At 41.3% G+C, this 18,157-nt stretch overlaps 2 protein-coding genes across 5 annotated transcripts in view; one reads left to right on the top strand and one right to left on the bottom strand.

Annotated features, from left to right (window-relative positions):
- The window catches only part of rbpjl (recombination signal binding protein for immunoglobulin kappa J region-like), a 33,805-nt gene extending 19,199 nt beyond the window's left edge, over positions 1-14,606 (bottom strand). The window contains exons 1-3 of the mRNA XM_028576226.1: positions 14,525-14,606; positions 13,417-13,507; positions 7,549-7,696 (exon numbers count right to left, since the gene is read on the bottom strand). Of these exons, the coding sequence (XP_028432027.1) occupies positions 7,549-7,696; positions 13,417-13,471 (203 nt within the window). The 5' untranslated portion in view covers positions 13,472-13,507; positions 14,525-14,606. The remainder of the gene's footprint in view (positions 1-7,548; positions 7,697-13,416; positions 13,508-14,524) is intronic.
- The window catches only part of matn4 (matrilin 4), a 43,518-nt gene continuing 32,600 nt past the window's right edge, over positions 7,240-18,157 (top strand). For 3 of the 4 annotated variants that reach the window (XM_028576220.1, XM_028576223.1, XM_028576224.1), the window contains exon 1: positions 7,293-7,601. The gene's annotated coding sequence lies outside the window, so the exon portion shown is untranslated. Of the gene's footprint in view, positions 7,602-18,157 lie in introns of all 4 variants that reach the window. The other variant, XM_028576221.1, reaches the window with a different exon arrangement.

Below are 18,157 nucleotides of genomic sequence, written 5' to 3' on the forward strand. Positions count from 1 at the left end.
CGGGGGCTTGTTTTGGTGGAACATTTGCAAGCTCGTAGTTTGTTGAAGAGAACGGAGTTAGACAATAGCAACCCACATTACGTTATATGATTATCCTGGAAATGAACTTTTGTCGATTCAGACTATCTCTTTCTAAACTGACAGAAATATGACATTTCTACTCATGTGTCTACTGGATCAAACTCAAATCATCAAGGTCTGTAAGTCTTGCTCGATGCTGTATTAATTAATTCCAAAGTTTGAGCAATTAATTTGACATTTGTTTGTTGGTGATTTGATTCAAAATGAAACCTGTTCTGCAATCTCATCTGTGCGATTAGATTTCCAAAGTTCAACTGAACAGCAGGTACGCGAGTGAAGGAACAGCAACATCAGCAGACCGAGCGGCCCCCGTGTAGCTCTGCTAACAATAGCAGCTGTCACATTAGCTGTGTTTGTTCTCGGCAGTAACGACGTAATGAGGAGTTACTGCCCCGGGGTGTGTGCCCGGACGCTGGAATGCTACTCACAATGAAGACTTTTGACATGAGAGGAAAAAGAAAAAGAGGAAAAGGAAGAAAAGATGTATTAGAATTTTGGGGGTCAGCCCAATGGTCCCACAGCCCAATGGTCCCACAGCCCTATGTTCCCACATTTCTAAGAATAATTTCTTCACTGAAAATTAGGCCCTATGTTCCCACAGCCCTATGTTCCCACATTTCTAAGATGTTTTTCCAAAATTAGGCCCTATGTTCACCTAACCAAGACCTAATTTTGAAAATGTCCTAGAAATATGGGAACATAGGGCCTAATTTTAAGAAAAATCATAGATATGTGGGAACATAGGGCTGTGGGAACATAGGGCCTAATTTTAAGAAAAATCGTAGAAATGTGGGAACATAGGGCTGTGGGAACATAGGGCTGTGGGACCAAAGGGCTGTGGGAACATAGGGCCTAATTTTTAGAAAAATCTTAGAAATGTGGGACCATAGGGCTGTGGGAACATAGGGCCTAATTTTCAGCGAAAAAAATATTCTTAGAATTGTGGGAACATAGGCACGCTCCCGAATTTTGTGGATAAATAGCATAAATAACTATTCCTTTAAACCATTTTCAACACAACACATAAAGATGTAAACTCTCTGCAGGATATTTAGACCCATAGCCCATAAAGTCCTTTCAAAATAAAAAAACAAGTTCTATTTTGCAAATCCTATGCAAGTCAATGCAAGAAAAAGGACGTGACATAACTTGGTGACTAAAACAACAGGAACATTCAGGCTACATGTTGGTGATTTGAGTTTCCAGCTGTGCGTCTGAGCGTCGGCGAGGGACGAGCGGAGCAGCAGGGTGCTGGTTTTAACAAGCCCAATAACACGACCGTCACACAGTCACAACACACAGAGACCACGACTGATCTGACATTCAAGGGGCCAGCTGGGTCAGGGCCAAAACAACAAGGGTCCACGTTCTCGTCTGCTCGTGAAGTCACAACAAAGATCTTCAGTTTCAGTGAAATGCGGCTGTGGAAACATTTCCAACCTTTCTTCAAGTATTTCTAAAATGCGGCACCAGGAGAAAAGTTTCACCCGGACCAACTGAGTATCTTTGCCTCGGTCTCTAACATCACAGTGTAAGATGGATCCTGTTAAGAACGCTGAACTGTTCATCCAGCAGCAGATGTGTGTAAAAGAAAAAACAGTGATCGACAAATGATTAAAAGGGGATATTACAGGAGCAGTTTGTTGTTTTAATTGCCTCCATGTTCCCATCACCCACAGCTGCCCGCTCAAAGAAATCAGGCAACTTTTGTTGGCTCTATTGCTGTTGTTCGAACTACAGATTGTACTTCCGTATTTTTTTGTATGCCTGCCTCCATGGAGACAGGGGAGGCTCCTCACCGCTCAACAATCAAAACAGGTGAAGAATTTAATAGTGTAATGCAGGAATCAGACATTCAGGGATACTTTAGGTGGTTACCGTGAACTATTCGTACCATATAACTACTAAAAGTAAAGCCCTGTAATTTGTATGTATTCATTGTATTTGTCACTGTATGCACCACATTGACTGCTGCTGTATCAGAGCGCTGTGCACCGTGTAGGGAGGAGGTCGGGGTGGACGGATGGGCCATTAAACGCATCGCTTTCAAGCAGGGGAAGGTGAGTTTGTGTCCTGAAAACAAAAGACTTTCACCCAGGAAACACGAGTTTGTTCCCCTGGGAGTGTTTTAACCAAACAACACTCTTTTCCCTAAATGTAACTAGTTGTTAGCTGTCGTCGCCTCACTTTTCAACTCGTAAATACGGACGCTTGGTCAGGTGCCTTTGGAGTTGTTATTGAAGCCAAGGCTATGTTCAGACTGCAGGCAAAAGTGGCCCCAAATCAGATTTTTTTTGGGGTCAAGTGACCAGGTCAGTCTTCTTCAGAAGTAGTGTGAACACTAAAATCAGAATTTTTCAAATCTGATTTAGAACACTTCCATATGTGGTCCTGAATAAGTTTTAATGAAACAAAAACGGAAGTGATGGTTTTTGGTGTCCACACTGGTACCCCTTTTGTCGATCTGGGTCCCTTGGCTCAATATGTCAAGCCAACCTACCAATTTAGGGGTTAAAATTGACTCCAAAATTAAGCTTGACAAACAGATTGGGGCAGTGGTTAAAGCAGGCTTTTTCCAATTACGGCAGTTAGCCAAAATAAAGCCGATTCTTACTAGGCAGCACTTTGAGACAGTAATACATGCCTTTGTGACCACTAGGTTGGATTACTGTAACTCCCTATATGTAGGCATCAGTGCCACTTCAGTTGCTCGTCTTAAGATGGTGCAAAACGCTATGGCGCGTCTCTTAATGGAAGCACGTAAATATGAGCACATTACCCCCGTTTTAGCTTCACTCCACTGGCTCCCTGTATATTTTAGGATCCATTTTAAAATTAATTTACTTAAATGGTCTTGCCCCATCATACCTGTCCAAATTGCTTCACCCCTACACTCCGACCCGCTCACTCAGGTCAGCTGAACTACTGCGCCTGAGACAAACAAAGCGGAAACTTAAAGGGGATCGTGCCTTTGCTGTGGCAGCTCCAAAAATATGGAATGACCTCCCTCTGCCTATTAGACAGGCTTCTTCACCATCTACTTTTAAATCTCTTCTTAAAGCCAATCTTTTTTCCTTGGCATTTCCCAGCAGAGGCTGACATTTTTGTGCAAACATTTTTACTGTGATACTTTTTCATATTTTAAATGTTAGATGTTGTAAATGTTTTAAATGATTTCTACTTTGTTCTGTGTCCTTGTTCAACGTTGGTTGCTTTTAAAGTGCTTTGTAAATACATTTGATTGATTGATTGACTGAATCAGACCCAGGTCTGATATTTTTTCAATGCAGTGTGAACAACCAAGGCGGATTTGATGCGACTTTACGTCAATCTACATAGACATAGACAGTAACATTAAAAACTTGACTAAGCCTACAAAATGGAGAACAGTTGAAAGAGCAAGTCAATGGAGGGAGAGTGAGGTGTTAGACCTAATTAGTGTATGCTCATTAATGTTACGGCTGCCATTACACAAACTTTTTGAAATAAAAGCGAAAATGCTGACTTCCTCCATAACTTCCCTAACTTTAGTGCAACAGCGTGCTGCGTCTGATATCATTGTTATTTGTTCTTTTGTGCATGCGGATCAGTTCGAAAACCACAAGCAGTTCACACTGGAATCTGATATAGGCCACATTTTGAAAGATAATGTGAACAGCCAAACCAAAAAATTGGATCTGAGCAAAAAATCTGAAATCAAACACTTGCGGTGTGAACGTAGCCTAAAAGTCTCCTTTAGCGTCAGATGTAAACACGCTTTATTTTCGTTATTTGCGTCTCTTTTGACGCAGTTAGGTTTAGGGAAAGATCGTGGGTGGGCTTATAAAAGGTACGTTTCCATGACAGTTGGGTTTAAAAAAAAGATGGGTGGGGTGACACGCGAGACACGAACCCTGGCCCCCCTTGGTGAAAGTCCAGTGTTGTTTGATTTTCTGCCAGGCAACATAATCTAAACTTCATTTGGATGCATGGTGAAGAGCTGAACATGCTATATATCTGTACATGTCTATTTCCATTCAAAACTTTGCTACATCCTCTTCTCTCTGGCCCTCACCTCGCTCCTGCACTCACACAATGCTACGTGTATTCAGAGGAGAGCTCCTTGTAAGGGAGGAAAGTCTGCCCGGTGAGCTGTATACTGACTGTTTTGTTCATATATGAGGGGGGATCCCCCTGACCCAGTACACCTCTCTCCATGGTCCACAGTTCACACTTGACAGGCGGTGTGTGTGCTCAGTCTAAATTAGACTTTTCCTTCTTCAAAAGGTCAGAGGTCAGCCTGTCGGGAGCTCAGACCCTCTGGCATTTCACACCGGCAACACAGAATGGACAAAAGGAAGAGCAAAGACGGGGAGATGAACGCACTTTGACCTCCAAAAAAGGACACATTACATAAATTTTCTGGTTCGTGGTTCAGTGGTCATATCTACACAAAGAATGCAACGGTCGCGTTTTTTTTTTTTTTTTCTTTTTTTACATAAAGCTCTGGGTTTTAAACACATCGTTAATGTCGTGAAAGAGTCACAGTTTGGTTATGTTTATGCACCAAAACTACCTAGTTAAGTTTAGATAAAAAGATGGTGGTTTGGTTTCAAATCATACAATCCTTCATTTCCCGAAGGTTACGCACATGGAGCTGAACGTGACGTGACTCAGTATTTCCTGTTTGTTCCGTAAAGTAAAAAACAAAACAAAAAAAAACGCCATTTTATTTGAAAACAGGACAGGAACCCCTGTCTCCTGAGTGAAAGTCCTGTTTGTTTGACCCATATACCACCCCGACCTGCCTCCTTAGGAACTTGGCGCTCTTAGACGTACAGTATACTAGCCGCGTCCAAGGTGGGGCGCGCCATCGTGACGTCAAAATGACGTAATATCCTGCCAGCGCACCTTTTTTTTTTCAGCGGCGCACGACAAAGAGGAAACAGGAGGCCTGTACGAGTTCGCCGACAACCGGATACCAGGACTCTCAGAGTGACTACAAGTCTCTCTTGTAAACTTACTGGTTTAAGATGAGTTATTTTACGGTGAATGAAAGGCTTGATTCGACGAAGAAAGTCATCCAATCAAATCGAGGCATTGACGGCAATGCTGCTGCCAGTTCTGCTATTGTTTACCTTTTTCTTCTTCTTCTAGTCCGTAGAAAGGGCAGCGTCGGTAGCCTTTGCTCATTAGCGCCACCGCTGTTCAGGAGAAGACTGCAACTAGTGTCGCGACCACCAGCGCGGGTATAAATAGTCACGGCGATCCCATGACATCACATTTGCACGCGCCAGCTGGGCTGCGTCTAGTGTATAAGAGCCTTTAAACTTCCGCACCTTACTTCCTGCTTTGCGCTCGTCAATTACTATGGCCACTATGGGGCGCTGCCACCAGAAACGTAAATATAAGTCGTAATTGCTGCTTGAACAAACGACTTATGGGGGCCTTTTTGGGGCGAGGACAGTCTCAAGAAGTATTCAGATCCTTTACTGCAGTTAAAGTACTTAAACAACACTGCGTTTACATGCAGGTTAAAAAAAACGATTATACCCGGGTTAAGGAAATACCCTGATTTCTCTAACACCATGTAAACACTTTACCCTGGTTAAAATCGGAGTTCTCATAACCTGGTTAACAGAGGTAGAGAACTCCTTCAGTAACCGGGGTATTCCTCCATGTATACACCTTAACCGGGCTATGATCGGTTTAAGCGTCTGCGCATGCTCCAACTGCCCCTCCTCACTCCCCTGCAGTGGTTTTTGAACCGGACATACTTCGTAAGCACGCTGTCGTAGCCGTTGCTATGACACCATACAACAAAAAAGCGATGCCCGAATCAGCGGGCCGTCGGCAGCAAAAAGCCTGCGGTCCATCAGGAGATGGCTAGACAGATTGTCCATCTCCGTGGCTGTCAACGTTGTGTCTTGGCAAAAAAGTGGAGGGACCTAGCAGCACATGCTGCGGCCACTGGCTAACGTTAATGTTAATTAGCTAACGAAGTTAGCTTGATAATTCCACCCGGTACCGGTTACAGATAACGTTATAATGAACGGAACACGCTGTGACAAGAGTGTGTTAATGAAACATTAAGTTGTTAAATGTTACTACTTGAGAGGCCGATCAGTGTAATTTTGACATAGGTCAACCGGAAGAAAAAGCCAGTCATGCATTGGCAGATCGCCACCTCCTGTACCGGAGGTGGAGTTACTCCTGTCATTCTTCCCATTCTTCCCTGATCATGTATATGGGAAGAACTGGCATAACCAAAATATCAACACAGACACCCAGTTCTTAATACTGCAAATGTAAAAGCTCTCATCAGTGGACCTCAACCACCATTGTGTTACCTCATTTAGCCATAGATAGTGACTGAAAAAATCCCTGAAATTATTTCTTTAAAAAGGTAACTTGGATATTTTTCAGCCTGGACCTTATTTTCCCATGGTTTTGTGTCTAAGTGACTAATGAAGACAACAATCTTTGAAATTGGTCCAGTATTAAGCATTAACAAAAAACAAGCTACAATGTAACATTAATGGGCAATTGCGCACCTTTAATTTCCGTCCACTAAAAGTTTTGTTTTTGCCACAAGATTTAGTATTCAGATTCAGATTATTATTCTAAGTGTCTGACAACATTATGGTAAGGATCCCTACAGAGATAGGCCTTTTTATTAAAGAGTAAGATCCTTTTTGTTTAACATGAAACAGACCCGGAATTGGTATCATCATGCATTTTTTAATCAATTTAATTGGCAACTTTTTTGGGTGGAGTTATTTTATGAAAAAAAGTTAGAATCATCTGATGTCAGCTTGTTAAATGTGAATTTTTTCTTGTTGTTGTTTCACTCCTCTGTGACAGTAAACTAAATATCTTTGAGTTGTGGACAACATTTTTGGGAAAACACTGATCCACATGTATCACCACTTTGTGACATCTTATAGAGCAAACAACTAATCCATTAATCCACGAAATAATAAACATATTAATTGACAATTCAAAGAAGTGGTGGAATCCAGTGCGCTACGCCGTGCGCCACGGCCCCACCTCTCCAAACCTCTCCCAGACGCGCTTAGGTTAGAGAAAGTTCCTTAGAGAAAGTTCCTTTCTCCCTACCCGGTGTTCGGGTTAAAGAAGGCAGGTGGGCGGGGGTACCGGGGTACCGGGGTGGGGTCTCTGCCTCCACAAATACTTCTCCTCCTGTCGTTTTAATACCTCCACGACATCCCTCCACCGAGTCATTCCACCAGTGAGTAAAACCGAGGAAAGGTCCTGAACGCATTTTCGCTCATTCCTCACGGCACTGGCGAGGCTTCTCTGAGGAGAACCAAGTTTGGGATAAACGACAGCAAACCGTGACCTGACCTCTCGTAACCCGGGACATTGTGTGTGTCTGTGTGTGTGTGTGTGTGTGTGTTTGTGTGTGTGAGAGTGTTACGGGACTTTCTTGTTGCGGAGGTCGTGTGATCACCCAGCCGGTCTTACCTGTCCCATCCGCCAGTCCTCGGCGCGTCGTGTCCGGCCAGCAGCGTCCCCAGGTGAGTCAGCGTGCTACCCGGGTCTGGGGAGAGAGGAGGGGGGTAAAACAGAGCGGGGTCCGCCTGGGAGAATGCTGGCTGGGTGGTCGAGGTTTCTGGGAGATTAAGAGAGACAAGATCGGTTTAAAAAAAGAGCATTATTTATTGAAGCACCATTTCAACTTTTGAAAGAGAAGCAGAAAGGGATGAAAAAAAAAAGTTGCACTTTCTTAATGGCTCTTTGTAATTTGGCTAATGCACTGTACTTACTGCTTGTTGTCTGGCGTTTGCCTTCAAGGTTGAAAGCACATAATTGGAAGTCTCTTTGGATAAGAGCGTCAGCTACATGACATGTAATGTAATGAGATCTCTGCAGGCAGGGTGATAGTAATGCTGTGCAGCCTGCACGAGGACCGAAGGCGCATCATTAGAGATGCTCGGTGTAGCAGCTGAAATCTTTAGTCGACGAAGATGAATCGGAGATCAGCAGCTGTTGTGATTAATCGTTAATCGTGTCACTTTTCAAGCGAAATGTTGTTCCAGCTTCTCAAATGGGAAGAGTAAGCATGTTCTGTTTTCTGACATTTATTTTTATTTTTTTTATAGATAAAACAATTAACTCATTATTCAAGGAAATAATCAGCTGCTTCTGACATATTAAACTACCATTCAAAAGCCCCCCCCCCCAAAAAAAAAAGAAAAAAAGAAGTTTTGTAATCTTTTTAAATTCTTCTTTAGAGTCCAGTATGGTATAAATAAGAGACTACATGTTTGATAAAAAGCTGTCGTGAACATTTGGATTGTTGTAAAGATGTGGATCTTTTTTTTCTCTGAAGTCAGTTTAAAGTTATAGTTATAGTCTGTATTTATTGTGATTATAACTCTTTCCTCTGCGCATCAAGAGCCGGCTTCTGTCTGTTAAAAGGAAGTTTTTTCCTCACTGCTGTCGCACCAAATGCTTGCTCTTGGGGGAATTGTTGGGTCTGTTATTATAGTGTGATCTAGACCTTATCTGTAAAGTGTCCTGAGATAACGTCTGTAATTTAATGATACTATAAATACAATATCATTGAATTTCTTTACATTTCTGCACTGCTAAGTGTGTTTGAAATGAAGTGAAATAATAAAGTGTTTCATGGAAGAAAAGAGACAATAAAAAAATCGGACATCTTTTAGTCCTCTAACTCTAAAAAATCAGAGGTGCTGTTGGCAGGTTTCTTAAACGATGTGAGTGAGGGAGGGAGGGAGTGAAGGAGGGAGGGGAAAAGGGGAGAGAGAAGAGTAACGCCGTGGGTTCACACTGGTTGCCTGGAGGTGATGCTCTGTGCGCTGCATTCAGGCAGGAAGACAGATCAGTTAGAGGAGAAAGACAGGCAGACACACAGTAATACAGGCTAATGGACAGACTGACAGTCATAATAAAGTCGATTTCTTTTTTTAATACAAGTTAGACCGTTTCGCAAAAGTAAAAACTTATCTTAAACCCAAAGAATGAGCCACTCTGCCCCCCTCAGGCTAACTTTAATCTAAAGCCAATTTTCCGTCCATGTGTAGCGCACATTTTAAACCAACTTCCAGGAACTACTACTGTATTACATACTAGCGTTGGTGGAAGAAAACATGATGGAAATATGAGATGTTTCTGTTCGTTTCATGTATATATGTTTTTAGCTCTTCATGCTTCATGTGCATCATTTATTCACTCAGGCCAGACAGAGTTCATGGGTAGTTTTGTAAAAAGGCTTTTTTCCCTTCTTTGTTCAAAAAAAAAAAATCCCATCCACACAAGCACCGTTTAAAAAAATCTGCCCAAATGAAAACGCGAAAACCCATTAGCGAGCCAAGAGCATGCCGAAACCAACAGGTGGCGCAATAACCATGACCTAAAGCCATGTTAGCCAATGAGAAACCTAGGTAAAAAAAGCTGTTTCCTGAATGCTACCTGGCGGCAATGGCGCATCGATCGCTTCGTAGCATTCTGACGCCTCTGTTTCTCGATAAAGTGAAAGAGTGACCGTACATGTATGTGTAAACGTGTAAAAAGTCCTCTTAGTGGTTAGAACCAGAAATATTTGGGCCACATCTGCCATTACATGAAATGTTCGCCTTACTTGTGCAACTCACAAAAGAGAGATAACAGCGCACACGCATTCGTTACAAGACAAAAACTATTATCTCTCGTCACGACAACACTGAAACTGTTTTTGAACGTCTTTTGAAAGAAGTTTTCCCAAATAAAAACACAGTTTGCGTGGACGAAATGCCAAAATGCGTAGAAAAAAAGAAAAAAGCCTGTGTGTGTGTGTGTGGACAAGTTGGTTTCTGTTGCACTTTTTCCACATTTTGTTTGAATCGATACGCACACTTTTCCACTTCAGCCACGCTTTGAATTTATTCAGCGTTGTTTTTCAAATTTCCAGCGCTTCCACGCAGATTTTCCATGCGCAAAATTAAAATGCATAACCAGTCTGGTGTGTTTGGCAATAGTGATTTTGGAGCCGAAGGATTTTACTCTTTAATGAGAAGTTTAATCTCTGTAGGGATCTTTGCCATAATATTGTCAGACACTTATAGTAATCTGAGCCTGTCAGTGGCAAAAACAGCCCTTTTAGTGGACTGCAAATTGAAGTTGAGTCCATCTCCGTGAAAGCAGCCTCAGTTTGGCCTACAGTCAGACAGATAATCAAACAGTGAGACAGGAAGTCAGGCCGTGAGACAGGCAGGCAGGTAGGTAGACCGTACAGGAAGCGAGGGAAACTGCTAACAGTAGCAGAGTCCACATCTGGTTCCAATCTCCAGCTACTAACAAGAAGTGCTGTGTCTTCATCTCAGTATGGGCTCCAGCTGTCACTCAAAACCACCTACAGTACCAACCACAGGCTGTGTGCCCGTCTCACTGCACGCAGCCACCCGTCTCTCTGCTCTCTGGATGAACATATGGTCTCCGTCTGTCTGTCTTCTTGTCTTTCTAATGTCTGAACCACAGAGCTGACATGTGAGCATCTCAGTGTGAACCCAGGCTGTCAATCAAACTCACAGAGAGACTTTTACTCTTTATGTAACTTATACTACTTTGACCTACCTGCCTCTCCCTTCACTCCTTCACCTGTTGCTTTCATCCTAAACGTCTTTCTTTCAACCAGTTTTTTCTTCAGTCACACTATGAACATTGATTTCAGATGTGGTCACAGGTGACGAAAGTAGGGCTTCAACTAACGATTATTTTCATCGACGATTCATCTGTGGATTATTTTCTGGATTAATCGATTAGGTGTTTGTTCACTAAAATGTCAGAAAATGGTGAAAAATGTCGTCAGTGTTTCCCAAAAAGCCCCGAGATGACGTCTTCAGATGTCTCGTTTTGTCCACGAACTCAAAGATATTCAGTTTACTGTCACAGAGGAGAGAAGAAACTAGAACATATTCACATTTAACAAACTCATAAAAAACAACTCAAGCCGATTAATCGATTATCAAAATAGTTGCAGATTAATTTATTAGTTCATAACTAATCCATTAATCTGTGCAGCTCTAGACAAAATTTTTGTTTTGTGCTTGTGACCTCTTAAAAGAAAGCTATGTAAGCAGATTTATTTATTTGAAAACTTTTTTGAGGCTGAAATGATCAAAATATGGCTGTAGACCTGAGAAAAGATGGAAGGAGGAAAATCTGCATATATTAACTACATTTTCTGTTGCACTGATATATATATTTTCCATTTTTTTTAATCCTTTTAACTAGGGGTTTAACAATGGATATATATATATCTCGATTCAATGACTAACGATCCAATATCATCGGTGCCAGTAAAAACATTGTTACGTCATCTTTAAGATGCCCCATTATTTTGAAATTTCCACTTTATATGGAAAAGAATATTTGTAGATTATAATTTTAAATGTCTGGAAGAGCTCAGTAGTAAAATTGTCAAATCATATTTGGGTTTTGAGCTTTTTTGAGTTGATATAAATGTAACGGGTGTTAATGATATCGCCTCATATCGATCGCAGGCCCATAAATTTAATCAAAATCCTATTGAGGTGGACTTCAAGATACCAGCAAATATTGTACTGTTGACCAAATAATCGATATAATATCCTATCGTGATAAAACTTCTGATTTACACATAGAAAAGCATTTGTGTTGTGTGAGTATTAAACAAGCATGCAGTCAAACTACAGAACTGGCTGATTAAACAGGATGATATTGTCTGCTAACAGAGAGTACTTCAGTGTAAGAAGCAGTGAAAAACACTGGATACTACAAATATCTGCTATGGGAGAAGCTGTTGAGCTGCAAATCTGCAAACAAAAGTCATAACACAGTCAGACGAACAGACGCTCTGTGCACACTGACCTTTTCTTCAATACTTGAGTGCGCTAATACCACTGAAATATTTTAAGTCTTTCCGAGTCCAACCTTTCCAACACGACGTCCAAAATGCCTGTCACGGTTTCTCAACCTTGGGGCCAGGAACCCCAGCAGGGTGGTCGCGGGATGGTTATCAGTGATGATTGGGACCATAATATACTAAATGAACATCATACTGTATTCAAGAAGACTTTAAACTAGCGATTGAGACTATAAACTCATTATCACTATATCCTTGACGTTGCACGATTGCTCCGGTGCTGAAGGAAATTCCGCCGGATGCATGTATTTTCCGTTACCTTTCGCTTTCTTTGTGTTGGAATTTTAAATTTGGTGGATTTATGAGGACTATAGTTAACTGCTCCTCAGATCTCTGCAGGGTAAATCCAGACAGCTAGCTAGACTCTCTGTCCAATGTGAGTTTTCTCTCGCACAACTATTTTGCAGCAGCGCTGTGCGGAGTTTAGCACCACCCAAGACGATTCTGATTGGTTTAAAGACATGCCATTAAACCAGAGCACGTTTTCCTCCCATCCCCAAATGCTATGTGGAGTAGCCAGACTATTTTCTCATAGACTGCTATAGAAACAGACTTCTTTTTGGAGAAAGTCGAGTCGCCCCCTGCTGGAAGATAGATAGAGTGCAGCTTTAAGGAGCTTCAGCTTTGGATTCACTTTTTGAAGTTGAAGTTGCCGCTTGATCCAACACTTGCTGCAAAACTAATGATGTTTCCATCATCCTCACGTTTTGCTCTATCTATCTGAATTGTTGGTTGTTGCTTGACGTCACATTGCTCACAAATAACTCAAAATAGAGGCAAAGTCCCTCCCGTTCCAGTGGACCTCATGGGACCATTTCGGAAAATATGTATGAATATGTATGGTGGTTAACGTGGAGACAAATAATTCTTCGATCCCGTTTGAATTGGGCCATGAATTACACATATGACGTGCAAGGCAAGAAAGTCTCAGTTTGTCTAAGTACCACTTAGTTTTGTGTGAAACCGCTCGTCTGGCACAATTTACATCACCTGGCTTGATGCTCGGCTTGCTCGCTATCTAGCTAGCTTAGCGCTGTTCCACAACACGTTACATTATCTTACGTGATGTGTTTTATCCTGCGAAGTTTTATCAGCAGAGAAGCAAAAGAAGGAGTAACATTACATCCCGGTACGAAACACAGAAGCTCGAGAGACGTGACTCAGAGACTTTGGAGTGTGTAGTCTTTCTAATAGTATTTTCACTGTGTTCTACTTTAAATAAGTTTTATGACAAACTGAGACTTTCTTCACTTGCAAAACAATCTTTTAAAATGAAAAACAACATAGACATCTGTGTAATTCATGGCTAAATTCAAACAGGATTAAAAAAATACATATTTTCCTGAAATGAGGTCCCATGGTTGTTCACCGGAAGGGGAGGGACTTCACCTCTCTCTATGATGGCAAAATCATCTTTGACTCACCTCTCCTGCCTTGATCTGCGATGCCCAACTCGTCCATGATCGGCTCTGCTGACATTAAGAGGGGGTGTTGCTCCGGTCCATCGTCACTCTGCTGATTTTAAGAGAACTGCAGTGTTTACGGTGAAAGACCTCAGAGCTGCAATTCATGAGTGTTGTGGACTTATGCTGACCTTACACCAAACGACTTTTCAATGCGATTCCACTGTCGCAGACACATTTTCAATATGGGAATGAAATCCTGAGAGTCTTACTAAAGTTGGGGCGTCCTCCCATCATCTTAATCAATTGGTTTAAGGTGGATGGTCATAAAACCAAGTCTGAGCTGTCTTTTACTCGTCTTGACGTTCCAACAAAATCAAATTTTTTTCGTAAGTTTTCACTCTTGGTATAGTAAAATCTTCTGGTCTGTGACTGAAAACTCAGTGACATTATGACAGATCATCTTTGTATGTGAGATGATGTCAGACTTTAGTCTTTTCAGAATCTTCTGGTGTATGGTAAGCAATAATTGGACAAACAAATGCACAATTGGCAGATTTTTGCTCTGGAGGGATAAAATGATGACTTCAGTGTCCACCAGCAGGTCCAAGAGCTGCGTAATTCAACTAATGCAGCTGTCGACTTAACGTCAGGTTGGCTTTGTGTTTGCAGCTTGATGGTCTGATGAAATGTTGATATCTGTGTAAACTAAACAAATCTGCCTAACCGAAGACAACTTTAAATGTCTCACAGACTCACAAAACAGATGGTCAGAACATGAAAAAGCAGGGAAAACATGAAATCTTCATTAATATTCACTTGCATCAGAGCTGCAACTAACGACTATTAATCTATTGGTTATTTTCTCGATTAATCGATTAGTTGTTTGTTATATAAAATGTCAGAAGACAGTGAAAAATGTGGATCAGTGTTTTGTCCACAACTCAAAGATATTCAGTTGACTGTCACAGAGGAGAGAAGAAACTAGAAAATAATCACATTTAACAAGCTGCAACCAGAGAATTTTACTGAAACTAATCGATTATCAAAAATATTGTTATTTTGACAATATCACTACAATTGATGACAAATAAGACTTTCCTTTCATGGTTTCTTAGTGGGAGCTGACCTGAAATTAAGTCGGTTAAGATCCTCTTGTTGTTGTTCTCATTCTGCGCTGCAGGTTCAGTTTCTATCCATCCAGATGTTCCACATGTTGTAACAGTTATCTTCTCAGTTCCACAGTCCTCACAGCAACGTTAGTTTATTTAAAGCATGTCAGTGGCCATCAGTCACTTAACCAGTTACATGTTTCCACCTCAACGTAGAGTCAATCTACAGTAACAGAGACTTCAGTGGAAAAGATGTGTGTCACTCTGTGTGTGTGTGTGTTCATGTTTGCCCTCCACCCCGGATCTGTTATCTGACCACTGCTCTGTGTGTGTGTGTGTGTGTGTGTGTGTGTGTGTGTGTGTGTGTGTGTGTGTGTGTGTGTGTGTGTGTGTGTGTGTGTGTGTGTGTGTGTGTGTGTGTGTGTGTGTGTGTGTGTGTGTGTGTGTGTGTGTGTGTGTGTGTGTGCGCACATTACTCTATCTCTCAGTTTGTGTGGATAAGGAGATAATCACCTGTTGCTGGACGGCAGCTTTCTCACACACACCTTTTTCTCTTCGGCAAACAGCTTTTTATTTTTTTAACGTTATCTGTTGGATCTAAAATGGTTTTCGGTTGACTGCTGCTCTTTTCTATTTATAATTTAAACCCAACATAGCCAACAACTTAGCATGCAGTTACATTTGTATTATAAAACACAAATACACACTGCCAATAAACTTGATTCTAATAACACCCATAGATACATTCTTTATGTATTAAGTTAAATTTGGCTCTGGATTAAAGGTGACCTGATTTGTAATAATGCTGTAATTAATTCCAGTTGCTATAAATTACTTTACAGTGTTGAGAACAGACATGTTAACATGCAGCCATTTGAAATCTGCTCTTTTAAATACTGATACTGATACTGTAGATATGAGATAACTCCACACACACAAATGCCCTTCTGTCATGGTTGTCGGAATGCAGTAGTTAATGAATATACTGGAGCACCTATATGTAAGATTAGTAATTAAACACCAAGAATGAATGACACCACATATAATTGCACCAATGTTTGCCCAGATTGACAATTTCTTTTTTCATTTATGCCATACCTATGTCATCACAGTACTTTGAAAGATGCTGTATTCACATAATAGTTCTAGGGCTGTGTATTGCCAATGATTTCCCAAATGATTGATTTGATTCCAATAACATCCCGATTCAATTGCATTTTCGATTTAATTTCAGTTAGGTTAGGGGAATTTCAGTTACAATACCAATTTTGCTTGGATATAAAATTCTCAGACAACTTAAGCTGTAAATTGTACAAGCAAGAAGCAACCCTCAATTATTTTCTATAATTAGGAACTAACAAAACTAACAAACTAACAGACAGAAGCTGTGGTAGACAGCAGCAACTCCCTTGTTCTGCGAAGTAAAATGACTTTTTATCAGGAGTTAACTTTTTGTCAGGAGTGTGGTGGCTTTGAAGAGAGCAGAGATAATGTCTTCAGGAAAGGGCTGTCTGCAAGGTCAAGCGGTGAAGATATTCGAAATATAGTGTACACTTAAACTGAGATCGATTTTTAGGTGTCTAAAACTGTAGACAGGTACCTCATTCAACCCCACTTTAAAAAATCCAAACTGTCCCTTTAACATGAAATTAAAAACTATTTATAGGATATTAAAGTGCTCATATTATACTCATTTTCAGGTTCATAATTGTATTTAGAGGTTATATCAGAATAGGTTTACATGGTTTAATTTTCAAAAAACACCATAATTTTGTTGTACTGCACATTGCTGCAGCTCCTCTTTTCACCCTGTGTGTTGAACTCTCTGTTTTAGCTACAGAGTGAGACATCGCACTTCTGTTCCATCTTTGTAGGGAGTATCAGATGCACAGTACCTAGGTAAGGACTACTAGCCAGTCAGAAGCAGAGTATGAGGGCGTGCCCTGACAGTACCTAGGTAAGGACTACTAGCCAGTCAGAAGCAGAGTATGAGGGCGTGCCCTGACAGTACCTAGGTAAGGACTACTAGCCAGTCAGAAGCAGAGTATGAGGGCGTGCCCTGACAGTACCTAGGTAAGGACTACTAGCCAGTCAGAAGCAGAGTATGAGGGCGTGACCTGACAGTACCTAGGTATGGACTACTAGCCAGTCAGACGCAGAGTATGAGGGCGTGCCCTGACAGTACCTAGGTAAGGACTACTAGCCAGTCAGAAGCAGAGTATGAGGGTGTGCCCTGACAGTACCTAGGTAAGGACTACTAGCCAGTCAGAAGCAGAGTATGAGGGTGTGCCACGCTAGCAGCTAGCATCACTGTGTTCACTTTCGGACACCACTTGCTGCTATTGGCCATATTCGGACACTTCTGACCTGACGCACCTTCCGGTTTTTTCGCGGTACTTGCGTTTCCGATCTTCACCAAAAATTTTAGCAGAATTGATCCATACCCATCTGTACATGGACATTTAGATGTCTAAATAGTACGTGAAAGTGACTTTGATGAGGAAGAGAAGCAATAACGCTCGGGCGACAATGTTTTCCACTAAAAAGTTTCTATTTTTACTGTACTGGAAATTAAGGAGCTTTTATTGCATAGTTCAGAGTTGTTGAAGCATGTCATTTTATTGTGAAGGACGGAAGTACGATCCGCTAGTTTTGACAGCAGTGATGGGACTTAACACCCCCAAAAAAACATACAGTGACGCTAGGCGAGCATTATAACATGTGTTACAAAGTGACCACGTTGGTCTCTGAAGGAAAGGCTGGACTACAACAGAGCTGTTTGGAGCAGTTTGTGAACAGTGTTTTCTGTTGGAGATGGTAAGTCCCTTTGGGGGGGACTTTGGGCTTTTTCACTTTGTAAACCTATAACGTGCACAAAAAAGATATATAACACAATAAAGGAAAGGGGAAAAAGCCAAAAAACATAATATGAGCACTTTAAAACAGCAAACGCCACCAGTGATACACTATAACCCAACCCTTTATTTCAAAGGCAACAAGGTATATAATTCTTTACCCTCAGAGAAACAATAATTCCTGTTTACCTTCAGCCACTGTTATCTTGCAGGCGGACGTGTCCTGCTGCCTCTTATAGTCAGAGGCCGCTAGAAACATCCCAATCTGATGAAAACCAACAAGATGTTTCCAATCGGACAGCAGGCAGAAAAACAACAAATGACGAAATGTTGTGGTGATCGATCCAAAAAAATACATACCTGAAACATGCTACAGTTTATTTACTGTGAGCAATTGTGGATTTACTGGGTATTTAGTCATTTCTGTGAAAGAGATTTGTTTTGTTTGAGGTGATACGAGACGCCAGAGGAACAGTTTGGGGTCGCATCAGTCAAACTCAATCGAGCAGCAATGGAAAGACTTTTTTGGAAGGGTTAGAAAAAGATTGATCTAAACCGCGCTGAAGAATAATCTGTTTCGACTGAAATGTGTTGGTCTCTGGCTCTTTTTGGCCCTGCGTGCACATTAACAGATCAAACTTCCAAATGTATCATTATTGTGTATCGGCATATTCAATTGTGCAAAAATGGGGTTGAACGTTGTGTAAGATAGAAGAGAAAAAACACTAAGAAAATGAATTGGCATTGGCAACTAACAGTTCTTTGAGTTAAATGATTAACTCTCAGGGAGTTTAC

Source organism: Perca flavescens, chromosome 4 (genome assembly GCF_004354835.1).
Source record: "Perca flavescens isolate YP-PL-M2 chromosome 4, PFLA_1.0, whole genome shotgun sequence".
NCBI classification, from domain to species: Eukaryota; Metazoa; Chordata; class Actinopteri; order Perciformes; family Percidae; genus Perca; species Perca flavescens.